Here is a 26,139-nt window from a genome sequence, read left to right on the forward strand (position 1 = left end):
TTTTTCGTCCTTTACTTCATCGCTTCTCTCCTCTGTTTTTAATTTCTTTTTTCTTTTTTCTTTCTTTCTCTTCCTCCTCTTGCTTTTTCCTTTCCCTTTCCTTCTCTTTCTTCTTCCTTTCTCTTTCCTTATCTTCCTCGTCCTCCTTCTCCTTCCTTTGTCTTTCCTTCTCTTTCTCATCCTCCTTCTCCTTCATTTGCCTTTTCTTCTCTTCCTTTGCCTTTCTTTCTCTTTTTCATCATTCTTCTTCCTTTGCTTTTCCTTCTCTTCCTCATCCTGATGCTTCTTCCTTTGCCTTTTGCTCTTCCATCTTCATCATTTGCCTTTTCTTCTCTTCCTCATCCTTCTTTTTCAATTGTCTTTCATTTTCTTCCTCCTTCTTCTTCTTCTTCAATTGCCTTTTTCTCTCCTCCTCCTCCTCCTTATTCTTTTTTTGGCTTTCCCTCTTCTCTTCAAAGTAATGATATGTATTGTTTGATACTTACCACACTCTTGTAAACAAAAGAAGTGTAATAAGTCATTTACCTAGCAGTGCTGAAGAAAACAAAGGCAAAATAGTTTTCTTGAAGAGCATGTGTAGATCAATGCAATTGCTGCTAATAAAGATGATGAGATCCATGTGGCCACGTATATGCATGAATCTTTCAATGCAATTGCATATGACAAAACACTTTGATAAAACATTCATTTGGAGAATTGTCGTTTTTTAAATTAATTGAATGTGATGTTGAACAAATATTATAACAATTATTCAGCAGAAAACTTAAGGAGTGATGATTTTTTATTTGTCCCAACTGGAAAGAAAAGAAGAGGGAAAAGGGAAAAGGTGATATCAAGCTCTTTTTTTCAAGCCAGAAAGGGCGATGCACTCACTAATAAAATCAATGAGTACGAACCCAACTACATCAATTAAGGCATGAGTGACCAGTGACACTAAGGAACGAATCCTAGTAAGGCAAACTTAGCCTCATTTTTTGTAAATAAAATAAGTGTGAGTCCATTAGTCAGAATGGCTCACACCAAAAATAAAATGGAAAATAATCACAATGCCCAACACCTAAAAGAGATACACGTATTTGGGCAAGAAAGGCAGCCCTAAAGTTTCGTGCAATGACATGGAATTGAAGGGGCAGGAAATAGAAAAATGAAGGTGAGAGCTTTCCAATGCTCATAGTTAACAAAACTACATGACTTTTTTTAAATGATAAACCAAAAATAAAACAAATAAATTGAAATTCCACATTTTCACAATGCTAAAGAAAAAACCCTGTAAAGAGAACCTTTTAGAACTTAAAAGTTGCACTCTGTCTGATCGTATCTCAAGTGGAAAGGGGGGGGGGGGGGGGGCACATAACCTGCTTCGCCTTTTCCACCTCTAAACCCACGGTCCCGGTCCCAGTTTCAGTCCCATCCGAGCCCCCCCCCCCCCTCTTCTCTCCTTCTTCGCCTTGTTGTTGGACGACGAGCGAAGGAAATCAGAAGTCCAAAGGAAACCCCAAGTCGCAGCACCGCGCGACTTTTTAACTAAGATGTGCGCCGATGGCGATTTCGAGGATCCTAAATTCCCTGAAAGCCCTAAAAACCGCGAGCCCTAGCCTTTGCACCGCGCCCTACCACGCGACATCCGCCGCTGCCGCTCATCTGCGCTTCGCCTCTGCCCACTCCCACCTCTCCTCTCCCTTCTGCAGGCTGAGGCGGATACCCTGCTCCGCCGGCCCGCTCTTCCTGTCCTCCCCGGCGTGGCAGCTCTCCCAGAACGCCACTCCTCTCTACCTGCACGGCGAGCTTGTCAGAACCGGCGCCGCTTCTCTCGGATTGGTCCGAAGTAGGGTTTTCCCGCCCCGGTTCCTCGTCGAGGACAAGAGATCCATCCAGAATGTGGGGGTCGACGATGCCGATGGTTTATTCAATTTTCCCAATTTGATCTCTTTGAGTAGAATGGCTTCCGGCCCTCTTCTCGGATGGTGAGTTGTTTACTGCTGAGTTTGAATTTGGAATGTGGGTGGAAGCCAGATTATTTTTTGCCTCATTTTTTCTTTTTTCTCGTTGGCCTCTTTACATAATCACGTCTCTATCGACAATGGTTGGATATCATGTTCTGGGTGATTTCGGTGGTGTTGAATGTTGCATATGCTTTGATACCATTGTCTCATTTTTCCTGATTCTCGTGTTGATTTTTTTTGCCCTTGCCCACTGTAGCTCGAGTTAGAAAGTCAGTCATATATTTTAGTTTTTTTTTTGTCAGTTAAATCCCTAAATTTCTTTTTTATCCAAAAATGGCTAAATTTGCTTCTGTTTTAAGTGAAATGGTATACTAGCTATGATCGTCGAGGGAGATACTTCAGCTTGAAACGAAAATGGGGATGTGATGCATGGTTATGTCATAACCGTATCAGCCTGCCTATTTTTAGCTCCTTCACGTTTAGCGTCTGCTGTATTTGTTATCGTCTTTCAATATCAAAGGAACTTCATGCCATGTGCGTCCTATTTAATCATGTAACACACTCAAGGATTCGGTTAAGATCCCAGCCATTCTTGATGAATGCCCAATCATATGGTTGATCCCAAGTGGGAATTCCTTAATGCTTTCCAGCAGTAGTTGTCTCTCCTATGAAAGCGTCTGCCGTTTGGATATCCAAGGTACTGCCACCCATCAATTCCTGGAGAGCATATGGTGCAGTTAAGGAGTGTGTAGTTTTACGATTTTGGCAGAATGCCTAAAGAAAACATACAGTGGCAGAATGCACAAATAGCGCATCATGCTGCTAAGGCAATCTTATGTAGAGTAAAGCTGCCTAATTTGGTTCATCTTTGAGAATTTTACAAATGTTGCTATTATTCTCTATATGTGTCCAACATTGAGTTGGAAAGGGATTTGACTTTTTCTGTGTCATAACCGTGGCATATGCTTTTGGAGATTGTAAGATGCAGTCCAAGTTTTTGGGCCTGTTTTTTATTTTTTGCTTATGCAAGAAGAAGAATAGAACCTCCAAAAGTCCCACACATATATAAGTGGATTATTGAGGTATTTATGTTGCAGCATAACATCCTTTTGGTATCACAATCATGGATTTTTTCCTGTCACGTTTGTCCCAAGGTTCTTCTCTCCACCTTGCTGAAAAAGTGTTCAAGGCTCTTGAAGGTAGGGTGCAGTCTATGTGTTATTCAAGAAGAAATTATTTGCACACTTGGATATGGAACATTTATTTGTGTTTCGAGATCTCTGGTTGGCTATGGATGTTGAGGGCTAGGTTTCTTGCATGAGAGTACATTAAAGACATTTGGTTCTGTAGCTCTCTTTTTTTCTTTTTCTTTTTTTTTCCTCCTAGCCAAAATAAGGCCTTGTGGTTATGTAGCACATATTTTTTATCATACTAGTCTTTGCTTAGCTTAGATATTAATACTCAAAATGTACATGTTTTCTGATATTAGTAAAGACACAAGAAAAGAAAAATAATTTTGAAAGAATTAATTGAAGTGTCTTTGCTGTAGGATGATTGTAAATGAGTATTACTCTTTAGCATTTGTAGGACTGGCCGTATCTGGAGCTAGTGATTGGGTAAGAAGTCATTGCTTTTCTATTCCACAACATCAGTTGAATGGTTTCATTTGAAATCCTTAATATGGCTTCATTCTTATGCTTCTATTCTGTAGCTTGATGGATTTGTTGCTCGGAGAATGAACATTAATTCTGTGATTGGATCCTACCTTGATCCACTTGCTGACAAAGTGAGTACTATCCTTATTTACATATTTACTATTTTTTATTTTTCCCAATTTACTTCAAGTATATGCTTTTAGTCAAGGATCATGCAAAATTTTTATGTTGCTTAATACAGGTTTTGATTGGTTGTGTTGCTCTTTCAATGATGAAGATGGATTTATTACACCGTAAGTATCCTTGAGTTTTCCTTTTGAGTTTTGTTGAGTCACACAAGTTGAACATAATGCAAAAGATTATTAAAAAGTCCAGTTTTGTATTTTGCTAAAAGTTTAAAGGACCACCTAGAATTTTTTTCTAGAACTCTACAACAAGATGGCAATACTAAAATTTGTTGTTGGAAATTGCAAACTCAGAACTGATATTGTTACTGTTTTCTTTAGGATGATGGCATAAATCAAATGGGGCATGAGAAATGTTAAGAAACTTAATTCAGGTTTTTGTCAGTTTTCTTTCTTTAATGAAGTTCTTAGGTCACACAATAAGTATCTACGCCAAAATAATTTTTTTTTTATTTCCATGAAAACTTCATAACTGGTATGTGGAATAAGTAGCTATGCCAAAATATTTTTTTGATTTCCATGGAAACTTCATAACTGGTATGTGGAGTCTTTTTATTGCTTTTATGGTTTAAATTTTAAACATCCTGTTGTATATCTAGATTCACATATGAAGTTTGTATTGCCTTTGCAATTGAATGGGCTATAGCTGAAAATTTTCAAAGTTACATGTGTTAAAGTGATAAATTTTTATTTAACTTTGTAAAATAACTTTGAGTCATTTGCTTCTGTTATTATGGTTTCTATAGTTTAATTAATCCTTTTTACAAATTGATACTGATTTTCTTTAATAAAGTAATACATTACATTGAAGTTTCTGATTATTTTTGTTTGCAACAAGGATGTAACACCAAAAGATGACACATCTGTAGTCATATAAATTTAGTTGAAACCACATAGAGGCAACAAATTTGTTGGTTCATTTAGTAGTACACATTTAAAAGTTATTGTAAAATTTGAATTTGATTGTAAACCAAGGTTGTAAGTATCGTATTGTTACCCGTATCGGTTGGGCCCAAAATAACACTGTATTGTAGCGTAAATTTGTAATAAAAAGTTTCCAAAAAATCCAAAAAATCAAGAAAAAATAGAAAAATAGAAAAAATTCTAAAAAAATCATAACACATGAAACAATGATGAATTGCACAAAATACAACCATAAATTCACATTTATGTCTCTATGAGCTACATAAAACATCATTAAACATCAACTAATATAGAATCATAGATAATATTGCATGCATATCTCACAAGAACAATGCCAATAGACTCATACTTTCATATTAGATAAACATAAACAAAATAACCAAGTTTATGAAATACGATTAAAAAAAATGATACATATCGTACAACATAGGGAATGTATTGTACGATACATCCGATAGAGGTATGATACACACCCGAGTGTGTATTGTATCATTTTCTCCAAAGTAATGATATGTATTGTTTGATACTTACCACACTGTTGTAAACAAAAGAAGTGTAATAAGTCATTTACCTAGCAGTGCTGAAGAAAACAAAGGCAAAATAGTTTTCTTGAAGAGCATGTGTAGATCAATGCAGTTGCTGCTAATAAAGATGACGAGATCCATGTGGCCACATATATGCATGAATCTTTCAATGCAATTGCATATGACAAAACACTTTGATAAAACATTCATTTGGAGAATTGTCGTTTTTTAAATTAATTGAATGTGATGTTGAACAAATATTATAAGAATTATTCAGCAGAAAATAGTAGTGTAGAAAAATTTCAGAGCAATTAGTATTTGATGGTGTACTTAAGGAGTGATGATTTTTTATTTGCCCGAACTGGAAAGAAAAGAAGAGGGAAAAGGGAAAAGGTGATATCAAGCTCTTTTTTTCAAGCCAGAAAGGGCGATGCACTCACTAATAAAATCAATGAGTACGAACCCAACTACATCAATTAAGGCATGAGTGACCAGTGACACTAAGGAACGAATCCTAGTCAAGGCAAACTTAGCCTCATTTTTTGTAAATAAAATAAGTGTGAGTCCATTAATGTCAGAATGGCTCACACCAAAAATAAAATGGAAAATAATCACAATGCCCAACACCTAAAAGAGATACACGTATTTGGGCAAGAAAGGCAGCCCTAAAGTTTCGTGCAATGACATGGAATTGAAGGGGCAGGAAATAGAAAAATGAAGGTGAGAGCTTTCCAATGCTCATAGTTAACAAAACTACATGACTTTTTTTAAATGATAAACCAAAAATAAAACAAATAAATTGAAATTCCACATTTTCACAATGCTAAAGAAAAAACCCTGTAAAGAGAACCTTTTAGAACTTAAAAGTTGCACTCTGTCTGATCGTATCTCAAGTTTGAATCATATTTAGCCAGAGATATGAATCCTATTGTTTTTGTCCTAATTGATTTTCTAAGTAAATATTTGATACTAATGAAAGTACCCAAATGGTTGAGTTAGAAATTATAGGTGCAAGTTGTGTCAACTCAATCTGGCCACATAAATATATTCAATATACTTTGTTTGCCAAGGATCAGACCTTGGTCGTTTTTTCTTGACATAAGAATAATACCATTTGGTACTTTTGAATCCCTTTAGGTATATGTCATAATAACATGATTCAAAATTCAATTTTCACTAAATAAAATCATGTGACTCACATTTGTAAGGTTCGATCTATAAAAAAATATTTAAAAAATGATTTTTGTTAACGCGGAACCATATGTTCAAGCTTCGTCCACTCAATCTGACCACATAACTGTGTTCAACATAACTTGTTTGATAAGGATCAAACGATTTGATCATGTTATTTTGATCTAAAAGTATACGTTTTTGAGTCATAAAATTTTAGTGCATTGTGGCCGGTTCTTCAAGCCCTTAAAAAACATATTTACATGTCACATCACATTATTGAAAACTTGTTTTGTGCTAAACAAACCTTGTAGATCACATCCATAAAGTCTGATAAAAAAAACTCAAAAAATATGAAAGAATGTGAGTTATACTCAACAGTTCCATGCCATGAATAGCACTATATATTACCCCACAAAAAATATTGGCTACCCTCGTGTTACAAACCCCCTAGTTGAAACACATAGGTAGAGGTTATTTTGACCAAGTCTGACCTTATGGATGTGTCAATATGACCAAAATACTAGGAATCCACCCAAACGGTAATTTTTTAATATAAAAATGTCAGTTTTTGAGGGTTGAAAATTCAGTACATTTTACACCATTGATTTTTCAAACCCCCAAAAATCTGGCATACACGTCGGAAAAAAACAATCAATTGCTGGTTTCAATTAAACCAAACATAAGTGCTTCTTGAACTAATGCCAAGATGCAATTTGGATAAAAGGCACCAAATCATTGGAGACTAAACTTGGTTTCTTCCATAAGAATGCAACCCGATATTATGAAGCCATCAAAGTCAAGGTTGCCAACAAACCAAGTGTAAAAATGGATGAATTCTCCCATGCCCTTTGATGATTCTCACTTTGAAGGTAAGAGTTACTTGGAGGAGGAGGAGAATGAGAATTCTCAATTTTAAGGGAGTTAGCAGATTGTGTAGTTTAGTAGAACTACATATGATGTATCTTTTTTTTTTTGTATTTTTGAGTTTGGGAAAAACTCATGCACGTAATTTGAAATTTCCTTGTAATTTGGGGTAAACTTGTTAAGAGATGAAAATCTCATTTTATCAAGAGGGCCTCAAATTGTAATGAGCAAGGAAGCTACAATATGACTCAAAGACGAAGACTAAGAAGGACCGGTGCAACACCACCTCACACTACTCAAGCTTTGAAGGCAAGTCCATTGGAAGCGTGGTGGATTGATACCAACCAGAAGGGAGGACGGTTCATGAGTAAGGGAGTCCACTTGGCTAGTTAAGCTCACATATACTCAAAGCAGTTGGTAATGCTTTGTAATTGGGGTTAGGTCAACTAAGATGTAAGAGATTGGAACAAATGTAGTAGAGTGGGTAATAAAGCCATGAGAGGAGAGGTATAATGGTCACTTGATGTAGGTCACGGAGGCTATAAATAGGGCTCATGCCTCTCATTTTGTATGAATCCTTGATCATTATTCATTAATAGAATCGACTCTCTTTGAGTCTTGGTTAGGGTCTCTCTAGCTAGAGATGGGATCAAGCACTTGATCCTTCTAGTGTTTGGGATTTCCACACCTCTTCACCATTTTCCACACCTTTCCTAGCCATTCCCATTCCTTTTAAATTTTTTACAATGGTTAGTGTAATGGAAAACAATTGGTTGCAACTATACAACATATTGATGACATGCATGACTAGACAACTATTACAACATAAAGTGGAATAGATAGGAGATTATCTTGATCATGCAACAGAAAGTTGAATTCAATTTTTTTATGATATAAATGATGACACTTCTTCTCAGCAGTTTCAATAGGAGGTGCTTCTTTTCCTTGATATATGTCCATTTGACCCACATTGTTGTTAGAATTTCCACCTGTACCTGTATTGAGAAAGGGGAGAGAGAGAGAAACGAAGAGAATGCAAGAGGGGTCTACGGCTGTCACGATTTTTGTGTTAAAGAAATCGTGACCTAACTTTATATTTATATTTGGATGTACAGCATGGGTCTGGATCTATTATGATATCCAGACCCGAAACAAAAGTAACAAAACGTACATACAAGAGATAGTTGTGGGTCGGGTTTGGATAGTTGTGGGTCAGGTTTGGACCCGAATACCTAAAACACCTTTTTCACCCCCCCCCCCCTCAAGTTGATCATGGTTTTGAATCATGAACAACTTATCTTTAAGCATCCAAAAATGATCTTTTGTCAAGCCTTTTGTAAATATGTCTGCAACTTGTCTTTTAGTGTTGGCAAACTCAGGCCCAATCTCTTTTTCTTCAACTTTTTGTCTTACAAAATGTTGGTCAATCTTAATATGCTTAGCACGACTGTGGTGAACTTGATTGAATTACATGTTGAGAGCACTTTAATTATCACACAACAAGATAGAGCGAGCATTCGTTTCTCCTACTTCAGTTAGGAGATGTCTGACCCACGTGGCTTCGGCAGTAGCTGCAGTCATAGATCTATACTCTGCCTCAGTGCTTGATCTAGCAACAACCTTTTGTTTTCTGCTGCTCCAAGAGACTAAATTTCTTTCAATAAAGACACAATATTCCGATGTAGATCTTCGTTCATCGGGATCCCCTGCTCAGTCTGCATCACAGTATACAGTAAGCTTGCGCTCATTCTTGCCCAACGACTGCGGTGAATATATCAATCCATCCCCAACGGTCCCTTTAAGATATCTAAGTATCCTCTTAACCGCTTCCATATGTCTAGTATGTGGTGCATGCATAAACTGAGACACTTGATTGACTCAATAAACAATATCAGGTCGAGTGAATATGAGATACTGCAACATTCCTATTAGACTGTGATGCCTAGTGGGATTGTCACACAGATCTCCATCATGAGCACTGAGTTTTTGGTGAAACACACTTGGAGTTCCTAGAGGTTTGCAGTCTTTCATGCCTGCCTTGCTGAGAACATCCACGATATACTTGTGTTAAGTGAGCGTCAAGCCATGAGCCTGGTTATCAACTTCTACACCAAGAAAATAGAGCAGGACACCAAGGTCTTTCATCTTGAACCTCTGACCTAGTAAGTTTTTTACTTCTTGGATGTGAGCTTTAGAGTTCCCTGTGATGACGATATCATCAACATAAATTAATAGTAGAGTAGTCACATTCTGACTTCTAAAAATAAATAGTGAGTGGTCCAACACGGAATGAGCAAATCCATGTTTTTGAATCTCAAGCGAGAAGCTATCAAACCAAGAGCGAGATGCTTGTTTTAGCCCATAAATAGCTCTCTTTAACCTGCACACATGTGTTTTACAATTGTGTTCTTGATATCTAGGGGGGTTGTTCCATATAGACTTTTTCCTTCAAATTCGCATGCAAGAATGCATTTTTCACATCAAGCTGACTCAACTTCCATCCATGTTCAACAGCTAGGGAAAGAATAATTCGAATTGTTCTCATTCTCACCACCGGACTGAAGGTCTCATCATAGTGTTGCCCAGCTTCTTGAGTGAACCCTTTTGCCACAAGTCTTGCTTTGTATCGTTTAATGGTCCCATTTGACTTATACCTTATTTTGTAGACCCATTTGCATCTGACAACATTTTTGTCAGGTGGTTTGGGAACAACTTCTCAGGTTTCACATTCATGCAATGCCTGCATTTTATCATTCATGGCTTCTACCCATTTGGTAGAAGTGATTGTGAAGTGGCTGCCTGATAGTACATAGTGGGCTCATCTTCCTTATTGAGTGCAGTTAAAAAAAAACTAAAAATTCAAGAAGTTGTTATAGCTGACCCACCTGTCAATAGGATGTATGCGATTTGATTTTCTGACCTCAAGAGTATGAGAGGGAGTAGGATCAGTAACTGAGATATGATCTGGATGATTTGATGCTTTCGGTCTTTGTCTAGAATAGGAAATGCCTTTGTATCTGCCCGATACGAATGATGGTGCTTCCTCCTCATTCTGCGATCCTGATGTCCCAGTGTTCTCAAACATCTCTTCTTCTCGCTGTACATAATCTAGAGAACAAGCTTCATTGGAACTAGCAAAAAGTTCTGAACTCAGCCAAGGATAGTAAACTTCACTTGTGTTAGGGGACATATCCATTGTGTCGGTACCATGATCAAAATTTTTCTCATCAAAGACAACATTTCTTGAGATTCTGATGCGCCTGTTGGTTGGATCATAACACCTATATCCTTTGTAGTCATTTGCGTATCCCACAAACCTATACTTCTGAGCCTTGTCCTGAAACTTGTTTTTCAGGGACTGATCAATATACACATAACACATCCAAAGACACGCAGATCGTGATGACTAGGGTGAGCTCCAAAAAGACAATAATAAGGAGACTTATTTTCTAGAACAACTATAGGCAGTCTATTTATCACATGAACGGCAGAATGAAAAGCTTTTGTCCATAGGTTGATGGGAAGATTACTCTCATGAAGTATACTCATGGCACTTTCAACGATATGCCTATGTTTTTTCTCAGCAATCTCATTTTGTTGTGGGGTGTGTAAACAGGATACCCTTCTTCCTATTCCGTTATTTTGAAGAAAAGAAATAAAATCACGAGATGAGAACTCCCCACCTTCATCACATTGGAAAAATTGAATGGACTCAGAAAACTGATTTTTAACCAAGGAAAGAAAATTTTGAAACAAAAGGAAGACTTCCGACTTATTTTTTATGAAATATATCCAAGTGTATCGAGAATAGTTATCAACAAAGATCAGGTAGTATCTGCTCCCGGATCCAGAAACAATTGGGATAGGTCCCCATACATCAAAACAAATTATCTCAAAAGGTTTTGAAGCTCTCTTATTAATGGAATGAAAAGGCAATACATGACTTTTGCATGAAAGACAACTGAGACACTTCTGACTTCTCTCATCCCCATTAAGACTTTCTTTTGGAATAAAATTATTAGAGACAAGTTTCTCAATAAAAAGACTCCCACAATGTCCTAATCGACTATGCCACAAGAATGACTTATTATATTCAGAAATACTAAAAGCATTAGCAGAAGGGGATGAACACGACTCTAATGAAGACTTCGAATCCAGATGAACAGGGCGGACAAAATGACATGGAGCTTCTTCAAAGACATACATATTGCTTCGTCTCTTTCATTCAACGAATGTTTTCCTCGTGCGTAGGTCCTTAACCTGCACAGCGAAGGGAGTGAATTCAACTGAAGCATTATTATCATCAATAAGTTTGGAAACAAAGACTATTTTTCTTAATGTCGGGAGCATGAAGAACATTAGAAAATGTCAAAATGGAATATGACATGGGAATGACAATTTTTCCGACATGGGAAACAGGATGGTGGGATCCATCTCTAGTGACAATCTTACTTTTTCCAAAATAAGGAATAGGGTTAGAAAGTTTACCTGCATCGCTTGTCACATGAGTCGCTGCCCCTGAGTCGACAAACCAAGTGCCTTCATCAATCTGCTTCAATTTCAACTCTGACAAGGCGGATATCAGCAGATCTTTAATCTCTCCACTGTCTCTGATATTTGTGAACTTTCTTTTGGTTTCTATCTGTGAACCCTTTCCTTTATTCTCTGGATTATGCCAACAATTCGCCTTGATATGCCCTCTTTTGTTACAAAGGAAGCAAGTGGGGATGGATCTTTGTCCCTATGCATGAGCTAACATATTGGGAGTGGGAAGCAGACCACGTCCTCCGTGTCCACTTCGCCCTTGTCCTCGTCCTCTACCATAAGTCACTCCTGTGGCAAAAACTTCTTGGGAATTTGTGTGAATGTGAGTTTCTTCAGAGAAACCCTTCAGAGTCAGGGAGGCACAATAATGAAGTGACTATCATATTGTAGTAAGATCCCAATCCACTCGGAGTTTGTTGCACCATGTCACTGTCACTTACCGCACATCTTATAACTGCAAGTTGATCTGTGATAATCTTTATCTTGTTTAAATATTTCATGATGGTCATGGAATCTTTTCTTAGCAACTGAAATTCTCTTTTGAGAAAAACCATCCTCGCTTGTGAAACCTGCGAATACGTCTGAATCAGTCGCTACCAGAGTTGTAGTGTTGTACAATTGTCAGGGATGACAACAAGGACTTCTTGAGGCAGGGTTGAAGTGATGTATGCAACAACTGATTGATCTTTCCTTTCCCAATTGAGAAATTCTACATTTTTGACATACACGATCGAACTCTCCCCTTTATCATCTTTCTCTTCTCTTGGGAAAAATTCTGGTGGGACTGGAGTGGTTCCATCCAAGTGACCTAAGAGACCTTGAATCCTTATAAAAGGAATAATTTGTCTCTTCCAAATCAAGAAGTTTGAGGTATTCAATTTTTCAGAAACGAGTTGGTTGAGAAAACTTGAAGAAGATTTGATTGAGAGGAATAAGGATTCATTGAGAATGAAAATTAACAAGAGTGTTCACGAAATGCTCAACCCCCCCCCCTTTTTTTTGATGAACAGAAGATTGCAGGCTGTTGTTATCATCGCAATTTTTTTTTAACTTTTGCGAGTCAAACTGACCTTTGAAATAGTTTTTGAAAAGAACTCGCCTCCGTTTTAAAATGCGGGAAAATTCTGTAGAATGGGACTCGCCTGTCGGTACGAGGTTCGACCGTTCCTGCCACCTTTAGCAAGGGTAATCGAACCAAGGATCAATCTACTGCTCTGCTCTATTCAATTTATCTAAATCATATTCTAATTTCTAAATGCACATAAAATCAGGCATGTGCTATGAATTTTTAAAAATGCATGTTTGAAAACATGATGTTTGCTTCAAAGATTGAAAAATATTTGAAAAATAAACTCTTTGAAAATCGTGAATCATGATTGAGATACTGTATTTGAGAAAGTGAAAATCGATTTCTAAAGAAATATAAGGATTTTGTGAAAATCGATTTTGAGAAAGGTGAAATATCTTTGAAAAACTTGATTTCTTTGAATTCAAACTTTGAAATTGAAAATATAACTTAGAAAAATCGAATTTGGAACTTGGGAAATACTTGAAATATCATTGGCAAATCAATATTTTGAGAAAATCGATTTTTAAATAGACTTAGAAAATTTTGAGAAAATGAACTTCTTTGAATTGGAATTGGCAAATGCATGAAATGAATGAATATGGATTTGAGGAATTGAGAAAATCTTTTTGTATTTTTGAGAAATGCAGTGCATTTTTGAAGTTAGCCTAAGAGTGTAGGCTGAATGTGGCTAATGTGAAGATCATAAATCTGGGTATCATTCATATTCTGACTATGGCCATAAATACGAATTCCACCAAGTTTATAAACTTCATAAAAGCTAGTGTATGTGCCATTCGTGTAGACCATAGTGAATTAATAAAATGTGCATGAATGATACATTCATCAGACATTTGATATTGGCAGAATTAAACTATATGCAATGCATCCTATTCTATGCAGGAAATGTAAATTCTTATTCCAAAGTTAATTTAATTTACATCACTATTGAAATTTAAAGGAAAATAAAGTCTTCAATGTTTCTGCAAAACTAAAAAAATTTTGTTAGTGATGATATGTTGGCTTTTCTAGGTTTATCCAGTAATATCTAGAAATTACTGGATTTTGTTAGATATAAGCCTTTTCCATGATTCCCTTAAATAAAAATGATAAAATATGAAGAAATAATAAAGATAAAATATGAAATTTCGAAATTGGGGTCAAAATGACCAAAATACCCCTAATAACAAGACTATGGTCTTGAAATTAGGGTTTTCAGAAAGATATTTGATAAAATGCAAGTTTTGAGGTTCAAATGAAAATAAATCAAACTAAATATGCTATGACATGATTAAAAATATGAAAATTAGGGTTAGGGATTTCGAAATTTAGGTCAAATAACCAAATTGCCCCCGATAGCAAGACTATGGCCTTGAAATCAGGGTTTTTAGAAAATATTTTGGTAAAACTTAGGTTTTATGCACTAAATGAAATCAAATGAACATCACATTTAACCTAAAGTATCCTAATATGATTATGAATATGATTAAACCCTAAAAATATATGCTTATACACGAAAATCCAAGAATATCACAAATTTTGTGATTTTTGCAGTGTTTTGGAATTCTTTGGGTATCCTATTTTGCAATTTGCTTAATTCAACCATCAATCAGATTCCAAAATTCATCAAATTTGGTACCTGCACTTATTATAACCCCAATAGTGGATTGGAATTATAAAAATAATTTTTTGGCATTAATTTAATCCAAAAATAGCATCAAACCCTAAAAATATGCTATTTTTGACCTAGTTCACAAACCAGTCTCACTCCAAGACCAGAACCAGGGGTCAAACCTCCATGAAAATCTATGAAATTTTACAGAGACCAAATAGACAGGAAAACAAAACTCTTCTTTTTTACAGATTTGAAAAAGCACTTAGGATCAAGGAGATCCCCTTCCGGCAATTCGGGCTTGAATATTGCAAACCAAACATGAGTTAAAACAGACACTGCATATTACAAATTCGAGGATAAATATCAGTACTATTCCAAAATATCTGCGATTTTAACAATGAATAGTTGACAGAAAAATAACAATACTCACGTTTTACAGATCATGAATCGGATATGTAGTTTGGGATTTATAAACAATACAAGTATGATTAGGGTTTTGATAAACCCTAACGAGTTTTAAATTGAAAATCAGAGTCTCTGACAGAGGAAAAATACTAAACAGTAATCAAAAATTCTGAAAATTTCACAGTAGACAGATATAATCAATGTGAATCCATGGCACTTTACAGATCTAAAATCAGATATAGGATGAGAAAAATATCATCACAGCAAGTTACCTTCCTGATTTTAACAACGATTTTAAAGTTTTAAAAAACCGATTTGGTGTCTGATTTTTCTGACAGGGTTCCCGAAGTCCAAAATATATGATTTTTTTACAGTAGTTCAATCACATATGCATGCATCACATATAAAAAAATCAGAAATTAAAAACACATATTTCAATCCAAAACAGCATGCTCTTTTCTGTTCTAAACTAAAAACACAGAAATCTAAGAAACTTGAGAAAATATACATTAACTAATGAAAAACAATAAAATAAACACTAAAACAGTAAAATAAAAATTATTTCTATGCTGGAAAACGTGTAATAAACATGGATAAACAAATAAATAAATAAAATACAGGGAATCAATGGCTGGAATTTGCTTTCACCTTTGAAATCATGGATTTAACCCATTTAACGGGTAAATCTCACGTTTCGTCGGTTAAGAATATGAAAATCGTACCTCTCATCGATTCTAATGGATTAGAATCATTGAAATCACCCTCAAACTGAGTTAGATCATCTTCTTGGGTCGATTTTGGGGTTCTTTGATGAAATCCATGGTTAAATCCATGAACACAAGAGTTTCCATGGTGAAATATATTGAAAAATCATAAAAAACTAATAAAATAATAATAAAATAATATTAAATAAACTCACCTTGGAGCTGTAGCTGCAATGGAGGAAGTTAGAGGTGCTGGAGAAGAGAGAGAGGCCACGAAAATTTGAGAGAAAAGAGCCCTCCTTTGACCCCCTTTAGGTCCTCTATTTATAGATTTTCAAAAAGTCACTTAATTAGGGTTAATTAAGAGGTTTTTCATTTTTTCAGGACTCTTTCTAATAAATCCACTAAGGGCAATGATTTTTTGTGGTTTCCTAACCCTAAATGAACTCTAATTAAACTCTAATTAAACTCTAATTAATACCTAATTAAACTCTAAAAAGTCCAAATGTGACACCACCTAGTATGGACCCACATTTGGTTTTTAAAACCTGAATTTAAAACCTTTAAAAACCAATGGTTTAAAAGTTAAATAAAATGGATTTTTAAAATTGATTTTGACTCCTCTAAACCCTTAACCTAACTAGGACAATGACTAACCCTAGTCTAACCTTGACTTATTCAAATGTGGCGCCACCCCGAGTGGGCTCCACTTGAATTTTCAAAAAATGATTTTAAAACTTGAAAATGAGAGGTTTTTGAAAAGAAATTCAAAAGTAGACTTGGAATTAAAAGTTTTTGAAATGGCATAGAGTTCTAACTGGGTCAGAACTCCTCTCGATATGGCTCCAACTGAGTGGACCCCACATCATAGTTTTGAAAATTTGAAATAAATATTGAAAATGGTTTTAAAAAGGGGTTAAAATCAGTATTTGAAATTCAAGATTTTTGAAAATAGAGTCTCAAGCGAACTGGACTCTGGGCTAGAGTCCTGGATTTTTAGGACTCTGTGATTTTGGTTTTTAAAAGCCAAATAAAGAAATTTTTGAAAAGATTTCATCGAAAATGGTGAAACAAGTCAGAAAATACAGTCAGGGTTAGACTCCTAACTCTATCAGAACTCTGAAATTAGAGTCCTGGATTAACTGGACTCTACAAAATGACCTAAATTTTGAAAATAAATAGAAATAAAAAATGGAAATGACAACGGACTTCAAAACAGACTCCTGACTGGACTAGGACTCTGGGACAGAGTCCTGATCAGACTGAAACTCTAGATTTTTTTAGTATTTTTCTGAAAAACAAATGAAAAAACTTGTCAAAACAGTGAAAACAATAATGAATATTGAAATAAAAGAGAGTTCTGATTCAACTGAGACTCTAAGGACAGAGTCCTGATTGAACTAGGACTCTCAGATTTTTGGATTTTCTGAGAAAACAAATGAGAGAATTTTGAAAAACAAGTGAAAATATGATGAAATTGAATTTTGGTTCAGAGTCCTGATCTGATTAGGACTCTAAGAAAGAGTCTTGATTCGATCAGAACTCTAAGAATTTTGATTTTCTGATGAGCAAATGATGAAACTTGGGCAAAGCTTTTGAAAACCAGTGAAAATGAAGCGAGAACATCAATTTTGGATAGAGTCCTGCTTCGATCAGGACTCTGGGGTAGAGTCCTGATTCGATCAGGACTCTGGGATAAAACCTCAGAATTTTGAAATTCTTTGATAAAAGTGTAACAGTTTTGATAGATGAAAAGATTTTTGAAAGATTCTTTCAAAACTGAAATCAGGATCAGAGTCTTGATTCAACTAGGACTCTCTGAACAGAGTCCTGTTTTGACTAGAACTCTGAGTTTCTGACTCATTTTGAAAGATTTTAAAAGATTTGATTGAAAATAGATAAAATAGCTGTAAAAAATTAGAGTCCAAATCCAATTGAAACTCTGAAGAAGAGTCCTGATCCGACTGGACTCTTGAAGAAGAGTCCTGATCCAACCAGGACTCTGAGATTTTGGCCAAAATAGAAGATTTTAAAAGGTTTTCTTCAAAGACAGGTAAAAAGGTAGTGAAAAGTAGAGTTTTGATCCGACTAAGACTCTGGAAAAAGAGTCCTGATCCCACTAGGACTCTAAAATTTTTGGAGATTTTTTACAAGTAAAGGAATCCAGAAGCGACACCACCTAAATGGGTCTCATCTGAGAATTGAAATCAATTGAAATTAAGTTTGAAATGAATCCAGATTGTTTTCTGAGAAAATATTTCGAAATATGAGGTCCTGGGGTTGGAAAATGATAGAATGTTGACTAAAAACCCAGGTTTTGAAATTGATTTTGAAAGAAAGCTTTAAAACTCAAATCTGGATTGAATGTTTTGAAAACAGGAGTGCTGGATGTCGAAAATGAGATGGGATGACATGCAGTGCTATGCAATGAGATGAAATGATATGCAAAATGTATGCAGTGATATGCAATTACATATGAAATGGACAAACACTGGATGAGGGTGAAAATTTGGGGTGTTTACAGCTGTCAGATTCAGAGAATAGAGAGACTGAACCTTTTTCTATACACTCCCAAAACTGAGATTGACGTGATGAAAAATACTTTCACACATTAGATGTATTTTCAAACAAGTATAGAAATGGATAATCAAGAAGTAAATTGCACGGCAAAACAATAATGAATCACGAGAAAAGCTGTAATATTCGAATATGCAAAGGTAGATTCGTGGAGGAGATTGGGCAAAAGGAAGATCAAACAAATAGTACCAACAAAGGAGATCAAGCAGATAATATTAAACGAAAATATATTTGAATTAGCAATCGTGATTGGTTTGGTGTTTCACGTGAATCTATTTCAGCGATTCACGTGAAATACTGTCACCCCTTTTTCACGGTCTGGGTTCACGTGAATAGGATTCACGTGAATCTCAGATCTACTAGAATATAAAACCCACGCGAGATGTGGATTCACAGGAAATTTCAGAAAGAGGGGAAGAATGAGAGAGGAAGAAAGGAAATGAAGAAGAATAGAAGAGTAGAAAGGGAAGGAACGAAAAACCTCAAATTTCTGATCGTCGCACCTGTCGGAATCCTCTTCGGCCTTTAGATGGATCTCCGCTCTAATACCATGTTAGAATTTCTACCAGTACCTGTATCGAAAAAGGAGAGAGAGAGAGAAACGAAGAAGAGAATGCAAGAGGGGTCTGCGGCTGTCACGATTTCTGTGTTAAAGAAATCTTGACCTAACTTTATATTTATATTTGGATGTACAGCATGGGTCTAGATCTATTATAATATCCAAACCCGAAACAAAAGTAACAAAACGTACATACAAAAGATAGCTGTGGGTCGGGTTTGGACCCGAACACCTAAAACACCTTTTTCAATTGTAGCCAGATTCACTATAATATAATATATCAAAAGTTGACAAAGAATTGTTGACATATTTGTTTGACATCACCATTTGAATAGCTTCAGCATGACAATTCTCCAAAATGAATGTTTAGCATTTTTTTTCATGATATACAGATGCTTTGAAGGATTCATGATATCCATGGCCACTAGGATCCTTTCATCTTTATTCGCAGTAACCGCACTGATCTGCACATGCTCGTTAATGGAGCTATTTTTCTGTCTCTTCTTCCTTTGTTGTTGCCAATTAAATGGTTTGTTGCGCTTATTGTGTTTGCAAACAGATTCAAATTTTGCAGTAACTTCAAAATGTTTGCTACTAAATGAGCCAGCAAGTTGTCTTTTTTTGGTTTCAACTAAATTCATATGACTGCATATGCATCTGTCTTCTGGTATTTACATCCTTGTTGCAAATAAAAACAATGAGAAACTTCAATATCAAGGATTACTTTATTGGAGAAAATCATTATTATTTTGTAAGAAGAATAAAACCACAGAAACCGTTATAATAGAAGCAATGACTTACACTCATGGATTCATGGGATTAAGGTAAGGGATTTGTGGGGTTATAATGGTCATTTTTAGTATTTAACTATGGTTAGTGTCTAACCATAGTTAGTCTAACGCTCTTTTATCAGAAGGATCATTTTACACTAATGGCAGAAAAGGCGAGGACAAATTTGTAAAAGAGCATAAGGTGGGGGAATGATTTGCAAATCGTTGAAAAGGCAGGGACCATTTTGCAAAAAAATAAGGTGCCTTGTATAGCATCTACAATTTATCAATGTTTAAGAAAAATGTGCACTTCAACTATAAAATATAAGTATATTTTAAGTAATCTAAATAATATGATTAAAATTATAATATAACTAAAATATTCTTAGCATTATTTATATCAACATAAAATTTTAATATCTATAAGCTAGTTGAGAAAACTCTTTTTTACGTTGATTGAGTTTTGAAAATGCTCTCTGTAAAGGAAATGCATCCATTGTTCCTCTAGTAAATACAAAATTAATTTGTGTTTACATCATATTTGAAACATCTCGGCTTATGAAATATGAAGTAGAATAAAATATTATGTAGTAGATGGCGGTTTTAGATTATTTTTAGCTCTTTTTCATAATGCACTTTGCCACTTTATCATTTGAGAGAATTCATAATTTGTAGCATTACAATTGAAGTTGATGAGATATTTAACCATTATAAATTTTCAATTACATAATATTATTAAACATATTTTTGGTGTTTTAAAACATCCATCAAAGTCACATGTAAGAGAGGAATATTAATTTTTTTTTTGGCTTGTTAAGATCTTAATATCAACATTGGAGAGTATATCTGATTTAGTTGTATTTGTGTTTAAGCTGCACTTGTTGGGCTTGTGGTGCTGAGAGACGTTGCTCTTGTTGGTGGTGCAGTCTATAAAAGAGCATCCAGCTTGGGTTGGGAGGTGAGCAAATGATGATGAACTGTAGGATTGTCCCCTTTTGGATCTGAAACCAAGGATTTTATGGTTCTAGCTATAGATTGGAAATAACTCATAAACCTAACTCTGTATAGTTGGGATTTGATCCATATAGTTGTGATAAGTCTTGCCGATGATGACTTATATACGGTTCTTGTTTCAGTGGCGAGGGTGGTATGATTTCATCAACTTTGATGCTATCAGGTCTGAGAAGATGGAACCCACACTTCTCAGCAAGGTATGCTCCTCTTTTCTCTCTTTGAAGCATAAAGTAAGATATTGCAAATAAGTTTTTTGCCGTGTCGCAAGGTTATTTGATTCTGAACTATTCGTCTTGTTCTCTAAAGTTTTAGATGATTCTTTTTTTGCCTCTTGGATTTGTTGTTAATAGCCTCTTGCTTTGGTCAGGACTATCTGATGATGGGTAACTATTGCAGGTGAACACAGTCTTGCAGCTGACATTAGTTGCTGCAGCTCTTCTTCAACCAGAATTTGGGTCTGATGAGACGGCAACCTATATAGCTGGCTTGAGGTAAGAGAGTAATTTTGTTTCTATGATGGAAACAGAATAGTCTTATGATTTGTTTGATGAAACAAAGTTGGTTCAACTAAGATTTTAATTGTGCTACACTGTTCGAAAGATAAAAGTGGACGGTGTCCATTTGTCCTGACAGAGGTTCCCGAGGATCGGCTTGGTTGTCTTGACAAATATCCTCTAGTTGTGCTTGGATTTGAATCTGGAGTTAACTTGTATCAAAGTTACAAGTCTTCCGGGAACAACTTGGCTTATGATTAACTGATTCAGCTAGACTTAGGTTGCTTGTGTTTGTTTTATTTCTTTTCCTCAAGAATGATCACTGAAGCTTCTGAATGGGCAGTTGGCTGGTGGCTGCAACGACCGTGGCATCATGGGCTGATTATGGTATGCTGTATATTAGGAGTCGATCAGCACCAAGTTCAGGAAGGTGGCAGTCTATCTGTAGGAGCAAGCCTTCATGATTTGAATTTTGGTGAATTGTGATATGGGAAAATGTAAAAATAAAACGTCTGCTGTTTTATCAGGAAGGGAAAGAAAAAAATTGTTGCCTAGTTGATTGATTACCGACTTTCTGTTCTTAATGTTCCAATTGCAAATGGTGCTGGTTGCAGTATATAAACCATTATACGCTTCAAGAAGGGCTAAAAAAGGGTACTGGCTTGCCCATAAAGTGATCAAGCTAAACCCCAGCCCTGACCCAAAAGCCTGAAACATTTGAGTAATAATTTTGGATGGTAGGTAAAACTGGCTCTTTTTCAGCCATAGGGGTTTGGGCAGTGGAGGCGGCCTTGGCTACTAGGTGGGTGGTTAGGGTTTCATTCCCATGAGCATCAGCCCCGTGCATGAGGGCAAGGGTTAAGCTCTTGCTCAGCCGAAGCTTGGCAACTGCCTTGAGGCAAAGGGTGTGCCACAAGTCTACACCGTCGGGGCAACCACCGTAAGTACGGCAGGCTTAGCCAGCGCTATTAGGTCTCTGATCCTGAGAGTAGTCTCTCCGTCATTCATGGAAAATAAAAAATAAAAAACTGGCTTTCTTCTGTAGATTAACATGCCCATGTGAAATTTACCATTAACTGCGCGCTGTTCCGCTCTGATAATCCAGCTTTTATTGAGTAAATCAGCGTGTAAGGAACAATTTGAGCTGACGATCATAACCCTCGTTTGGTTTCACTCTAGGAGAAGAACGGATAAAAGCCAAAGCTGGAGAATCTTTTCACCAATTTTTCTGAAGATGATCAATTCTTTCATGGGGTTACATTAATTTGTTGATCTGAGCCCAGTTTGCAGCACTGTTCAGTCGTTGCAGGGCAATCATGTCTAGTCTGAACTCAGATGAGAGCGTGGTTACTATCGTTGATATGGTTTATTTTTATGTGGATAAACCGGTTGGAGCTTCAACAATTAACAGTTCCCTGTGGACTAAAATTTCATAATTAAGAAAACCGGATTTTTATGTCGAATCAACTTGATCTGACCTGTATTCTTTGTATGCAAATAAAACTGGCACTTGTGATTCCCTGTGAGATAATTACTACGACAGTAGCAGAAATTTGCTGTAGATGAAAGTATGCCTACAAAATTTTCAGAGTTGCTTCAACCTGGCAAGATGACTTTCTAGGTTTGGAAGTGTAAATCCTTCCCCCGGGTCTTTGGTGGACCGGACCAACACCTGTCATTTTGGATAAGTCCATGCCCGGTCCATGTTCCCGTGGCGCCGCCCCCCCCCCCCCCCCCCGCAAAACCCCTTCTTTTAACCAAAACAGATTCTAAAGCCCTAATTCACTTCCAAAACCCTAGTAGCAGTGAAGACCCTGTCCCCTGTCTGTCTCCAGGTTTTCCTTGGACAGCCAAACCCTTTTATCAGAAAAGAAAGACAGACGCACGCCCCCATTAGAAACCCCCCGCTCTCTCCAAGTGTTCTACCTTCACCCATCCTAACAAATGCCGGAGGAAAAGTAAACGAAAATAGGGAAAGAGAAGACCCACCACCATGATTTCCTCTCCTTCTCGTCGCCTCTCCTTCATCTTCCTCCGCCACCTGAGCTCAGCCTCATCCGCCTCCATCCTCAACACCCAAAACCTCCCCTTCCTCACCTCCAAACAGAAGTCCCGGAACGTCCTCGCCCTTCTCAAATCCGAGACCGACCCTGATCGCATCGTCGAGATTGCCCGAGCGGCTGCCCTCTCGCCCGAGTCCCACCTCGACCGCGTCTCCCTTTCCGTCGCTATCTCTAAGCTTGCGGCCTCCCGCTCCTTCGATACCCTCCACAAATTTCTCGAGCACCAGAAGAATCGGCCCGCTTTCCAACGCGATGAGCGATTCATCAACAAGGTGATCATCCTCTATGGGAAATCTGACATGCTTCACGAGTCAATCAGGACGTTTGAGCAGATGGATAAGCTCGGTCTCCGCCCCTCTGTGAGATCCTTCAACGCGCTCCTCTCGGCTGCCATTGCCGCCAAGAACTACAAAGAGGTCGGTAGGATCTTTAATGAATTCCCTAAAGCATTCTCGATCAAACCGGATTTAGAAACGTATAATACCGTCATTAAATCACTATGTGAATCTGGCAATTCGATGTCTGTTTACTCGATTCTGGATGAGATGGGTAAGAACAGGGTCGAGCCGAATGAGATCTCATATGGGACGTTGATGGCTGGGTTATACGCAGAGGAGAGATTCGATGAGATTGCGAAAGTTCTGGATATAATGAAGGAGAAGGGGTGCCATCCGAGCTTGACAACGACCAACATTCGTATTCGGAGTCTCTGTAAGCTGGGGAAGTCAGCAGAGGCGAAAGCACTATTCGATGGGATGAGATCGAGGGGGATTTTGCCAGATGTGTATACGTTCTATAATCTGATTTATGGGTTCTGTAAAGAAGGTAACTTGGAAGAAGCAAAGAGTATTTTCTTCGAGATGGGGAAGAGGAAGAACCCTGCTCCTAGCAGCGAGTGCTATTTCACATTGACATATTACTTGTGTGAGGGTGGGGATTTCAGTTGTGCGCTTGAACTGTGCAACAAGTGTATGGACAATGGTTGGGTGCCAAACTTTACCACCATGAAGGCGTTGATGAATGGGCTTGTGAGGAATGAAAAGGTTGAGGAGGCAAAGGCGATAATGGGGAAGGTAAAAGAGAAGTTTCCTGGTAATGTAGACATGTGGAAGGAAGTGGAGGAAAGCTTGCCATAGTATTTGGTGACTGCATACCAACTGTTGGTATGTGTTTCTTCCTGCTGAGAATTTTCGAGTTGGAAATTTGGTAGCTCAATATGATCGGTGGACTACCAAGGAGATGAAGATGAAATTCTTAAGGGAAAATTGCTGGAACGTTTTATAGCTAGGAGTTGGTATTGCATGGTCATGCCTTTGTGATGGTCGTCATAACTCGCAAGGACAACACCTTAGTTTTTGTTCCACAGAGACAACAATCAAAGCAAGGAAAACTTCTTTCCTGTTTTCTTTCTTGCAAATTTTTCCTGGAGAGTCCGTGCTGCATGTCTTATGGCCTAAGCTAAAGATAGTTGTTATGGCATGAACGCCTTCCAACTGAAACAAATCCTTGGAGTTTGCTAAGTATTCCATTTCTTCTTTACCATACGGATGGAATTCAAAATTACTGATGTTTCCTGTAGGAGTTATATTTATTTTGGGCTTTTTCTGTGATGATCGAGGACCTAACAAGGACTCTGAATTTTTTTGGTTCAAAATTGAGGGATTTTAGTTTCTTAGAATCGACCTTCTTTGTCTTTATAGAGCAGCGCCTTTACCAGGGATCAAGCATAGTTAAATCGTGTGGGCCCACATATGCTTAATCACACGTTATAGGTTGTTTAAGGTTCAGGTCAAGATAATGTGATCTCATACGACCTTGCGTGCTTTTATATGTTAATTTTTTTATTTTATGATGAGCTAAATTGAAAATAGACTATAAAGGTGGTTACAATTAGGTTATAGTTCCCAAATCATATATAGTGGTTGTTCTCTTTTGCCTCGTCATCATCAAGAAAGAGAAAATTATTCCTCTCTTGTTAGGTTTAGAGAAGAAGGTAAAGCCAAAGATTATACTCGTGAAGATCTATCAGAGCTCCAATGGATTCAAGTATACTTTCGCATCAAGATTTCCTTTTTGTTCTTTTTAATGATTCAACACGAATAAGTAAACAATCTATAAAGTTTTTTTCAGTGGATTTATAATCCAATAATTGGTATCAGAGCGGCCTGTTCATATTGAATCGTTGAAATATTTGTTTTTTTATATATATTTCATATTTTTTTGTTGTGATCGATGATTTGTGGCGGACGACTTTCGATGCGAGCATCGTTGAGTGCCTGCATGGTTCTCGAGAAAAGGAAAATGATTGAATCCCCTTTCCCCGGTTTACTTTTTGTGGCTTGGCGTAGGCGGAGGGCCGATTGGCCCTCCTCGCGCCATTCTGCGGTGCCCAAACAAGAGGGAGGGTCGTTTGGCCCTCCCCTTAGGTTTACAGGATAGGTGGGAGGGTCGATCAACCCTTCTCCCTTTCTGTTTTCCTGAACGACGGACGGCGGTCGGGGGGGGGGGGGGTTCTCCCTCTTCTCCTTGCCGAAGAGGCTGTCGTCGGACGAAAAGGGGTTCGCCTCTTTTCGTTCATTAGACTCAGGAGGGTTATCATCGTTCAGATCCCTGGACGTCGGACAATGAGTTGTTGTCGTTCAAATCTTCGGATGTTGAACAGGGGGAGTTATCACTTTTCAAACCTCTGGACGTCGGACGCGGGTTGTCGTCGTCTAGATCGCAGGACACTAGAAGAAGAGGGTCACGACAGACCAGACGAAAATCGATGGTGGTCTGGACATACAGTTTGCCCCAACCATCGTCGGAAACCATACGGGGCCGGTCGTGACTGACGATGGTGCGAGGGGCATCCAACTTGCCCCAGTCACCGTTTTTGGGTGTCTCAAGACCGGTGACATTCAAAGACCTCTTTGATTCAGCCTTTGTCTGTCAGGGCCGGTTCGGCCTACAGTCGAACCGGCGACTCGAGATGTTTTGCTTCTACCACTGCAATGTCGATTCGGCGCTATTTTCCCAAATCGGGTCAGTTTGGCTGATTCGACCATTAAGCCTGGGAC

General features: G+C 37.4%; 2 protein-coding genes across 2 annotated transcripts; both read left to right on the forward strand.

Annotated features, from left to right (window-relative positions):
- The first annotated feature begins 1,461 nt into the window (after positions 1 to 1,461).
- LOC149844358 (CDP-diacylglycerol--glycerol-3-phosphate 3-phosphatidyltransferase 1, chloroplastic-like) lies at positions 1,462 to 21,571 on the forward strand. Its single transcript, XM_089997185.1, has 8 exons — positions 1,462 to 1,964; positions 3,493 to 3,559; positions 3,655 to 3,729; positions 3,840 to 3,891; positions 20,382 to 20,467; positions 20,646 to 20,720; positions 20,920 to 21,014; positions 21,361 to 21,571. The coding sequence occupies exons 1-8, from the start codon at positions 1,540 to 1,542 to the stop codon at positions 21,479 to 21,481; spliced, it is 996 nt and encodes a 331-aa protein (XP_089853311.1). The 5' UTR covers positions 1,462 to 1,539; the 3' UTR covers positions 21,482 to 21,571.
- A 1,296-nt stretch (positions 21,572 to 22,867) lies between these two features.
- Positions 22,868 to 24,637, forward strand: LOC149844359 (pentatricopeptide repeat-containing protein At1g11630, mitochondrial-like). Its single transcript, XM_089997187.1, has one exon. It carries the CDS (start codon positions 23,011 to 23,013, stop codon positions 24,214 to 24,216), a length of 1,206 nt encoding a protein of 401 aa, XP_089853313.1. The 5' UTR covers positions 22,868 to 23,010; the 3' UTR covers positions 24,217 to 24,637.
- The last annotated feature ends 1,502 nt before the right edge of the window (positions 24,638 to 26,139 follow it).

This window comes from Nuphar pumila, chromosome 2, assembly GCF_984573655.1.
Source record: "Nuphar pumila chromosome 2, dmNupPumi1.hap1.1, whole genome shotgun sequence".
NCBI lineage: Eukaryota > Viridiplantae > Streptophyta > Magnoliopsida > Nymphaeales > Nymphaeaceae > Nuphar > Nuphar pumila.

What these genes read in the sequence shown, in the direction of transcription:
- LOC149844359 (XM_089997187.1), top strand. Translation starts at nt 23,011, where the DNA reads ATGATTTCCTCTCCTTCTCGTCGCCTCTCCTTCATCTTCCTCCGCCAC.
- LOC149844358 (XM_089997185.1), top strand. Translation starts at nt 1,540, where the DNA reads ATGGCGATTTCGAGGATCCTAAATTCCCTGAAAGCCCTAAAAACCGCG. An exon ending in TTGATCCACTTGCTGACAAA is followed by an intron (nt 3,730 to 3,839) that starts GTGAGTACTATC and finishes TGCTTAATACAG; the next exon opens with GTTTTGATTGGTTGTGTTGC. An exon ending in AACCCACACTTCTCAGCAAG is followed by an intron (nt 20,721 to 20,919) that starts GTATGCTCCTCT and finishes TAACTATTGCAG; the next exon opens with GTGAACACAGTCTTGCAGCT.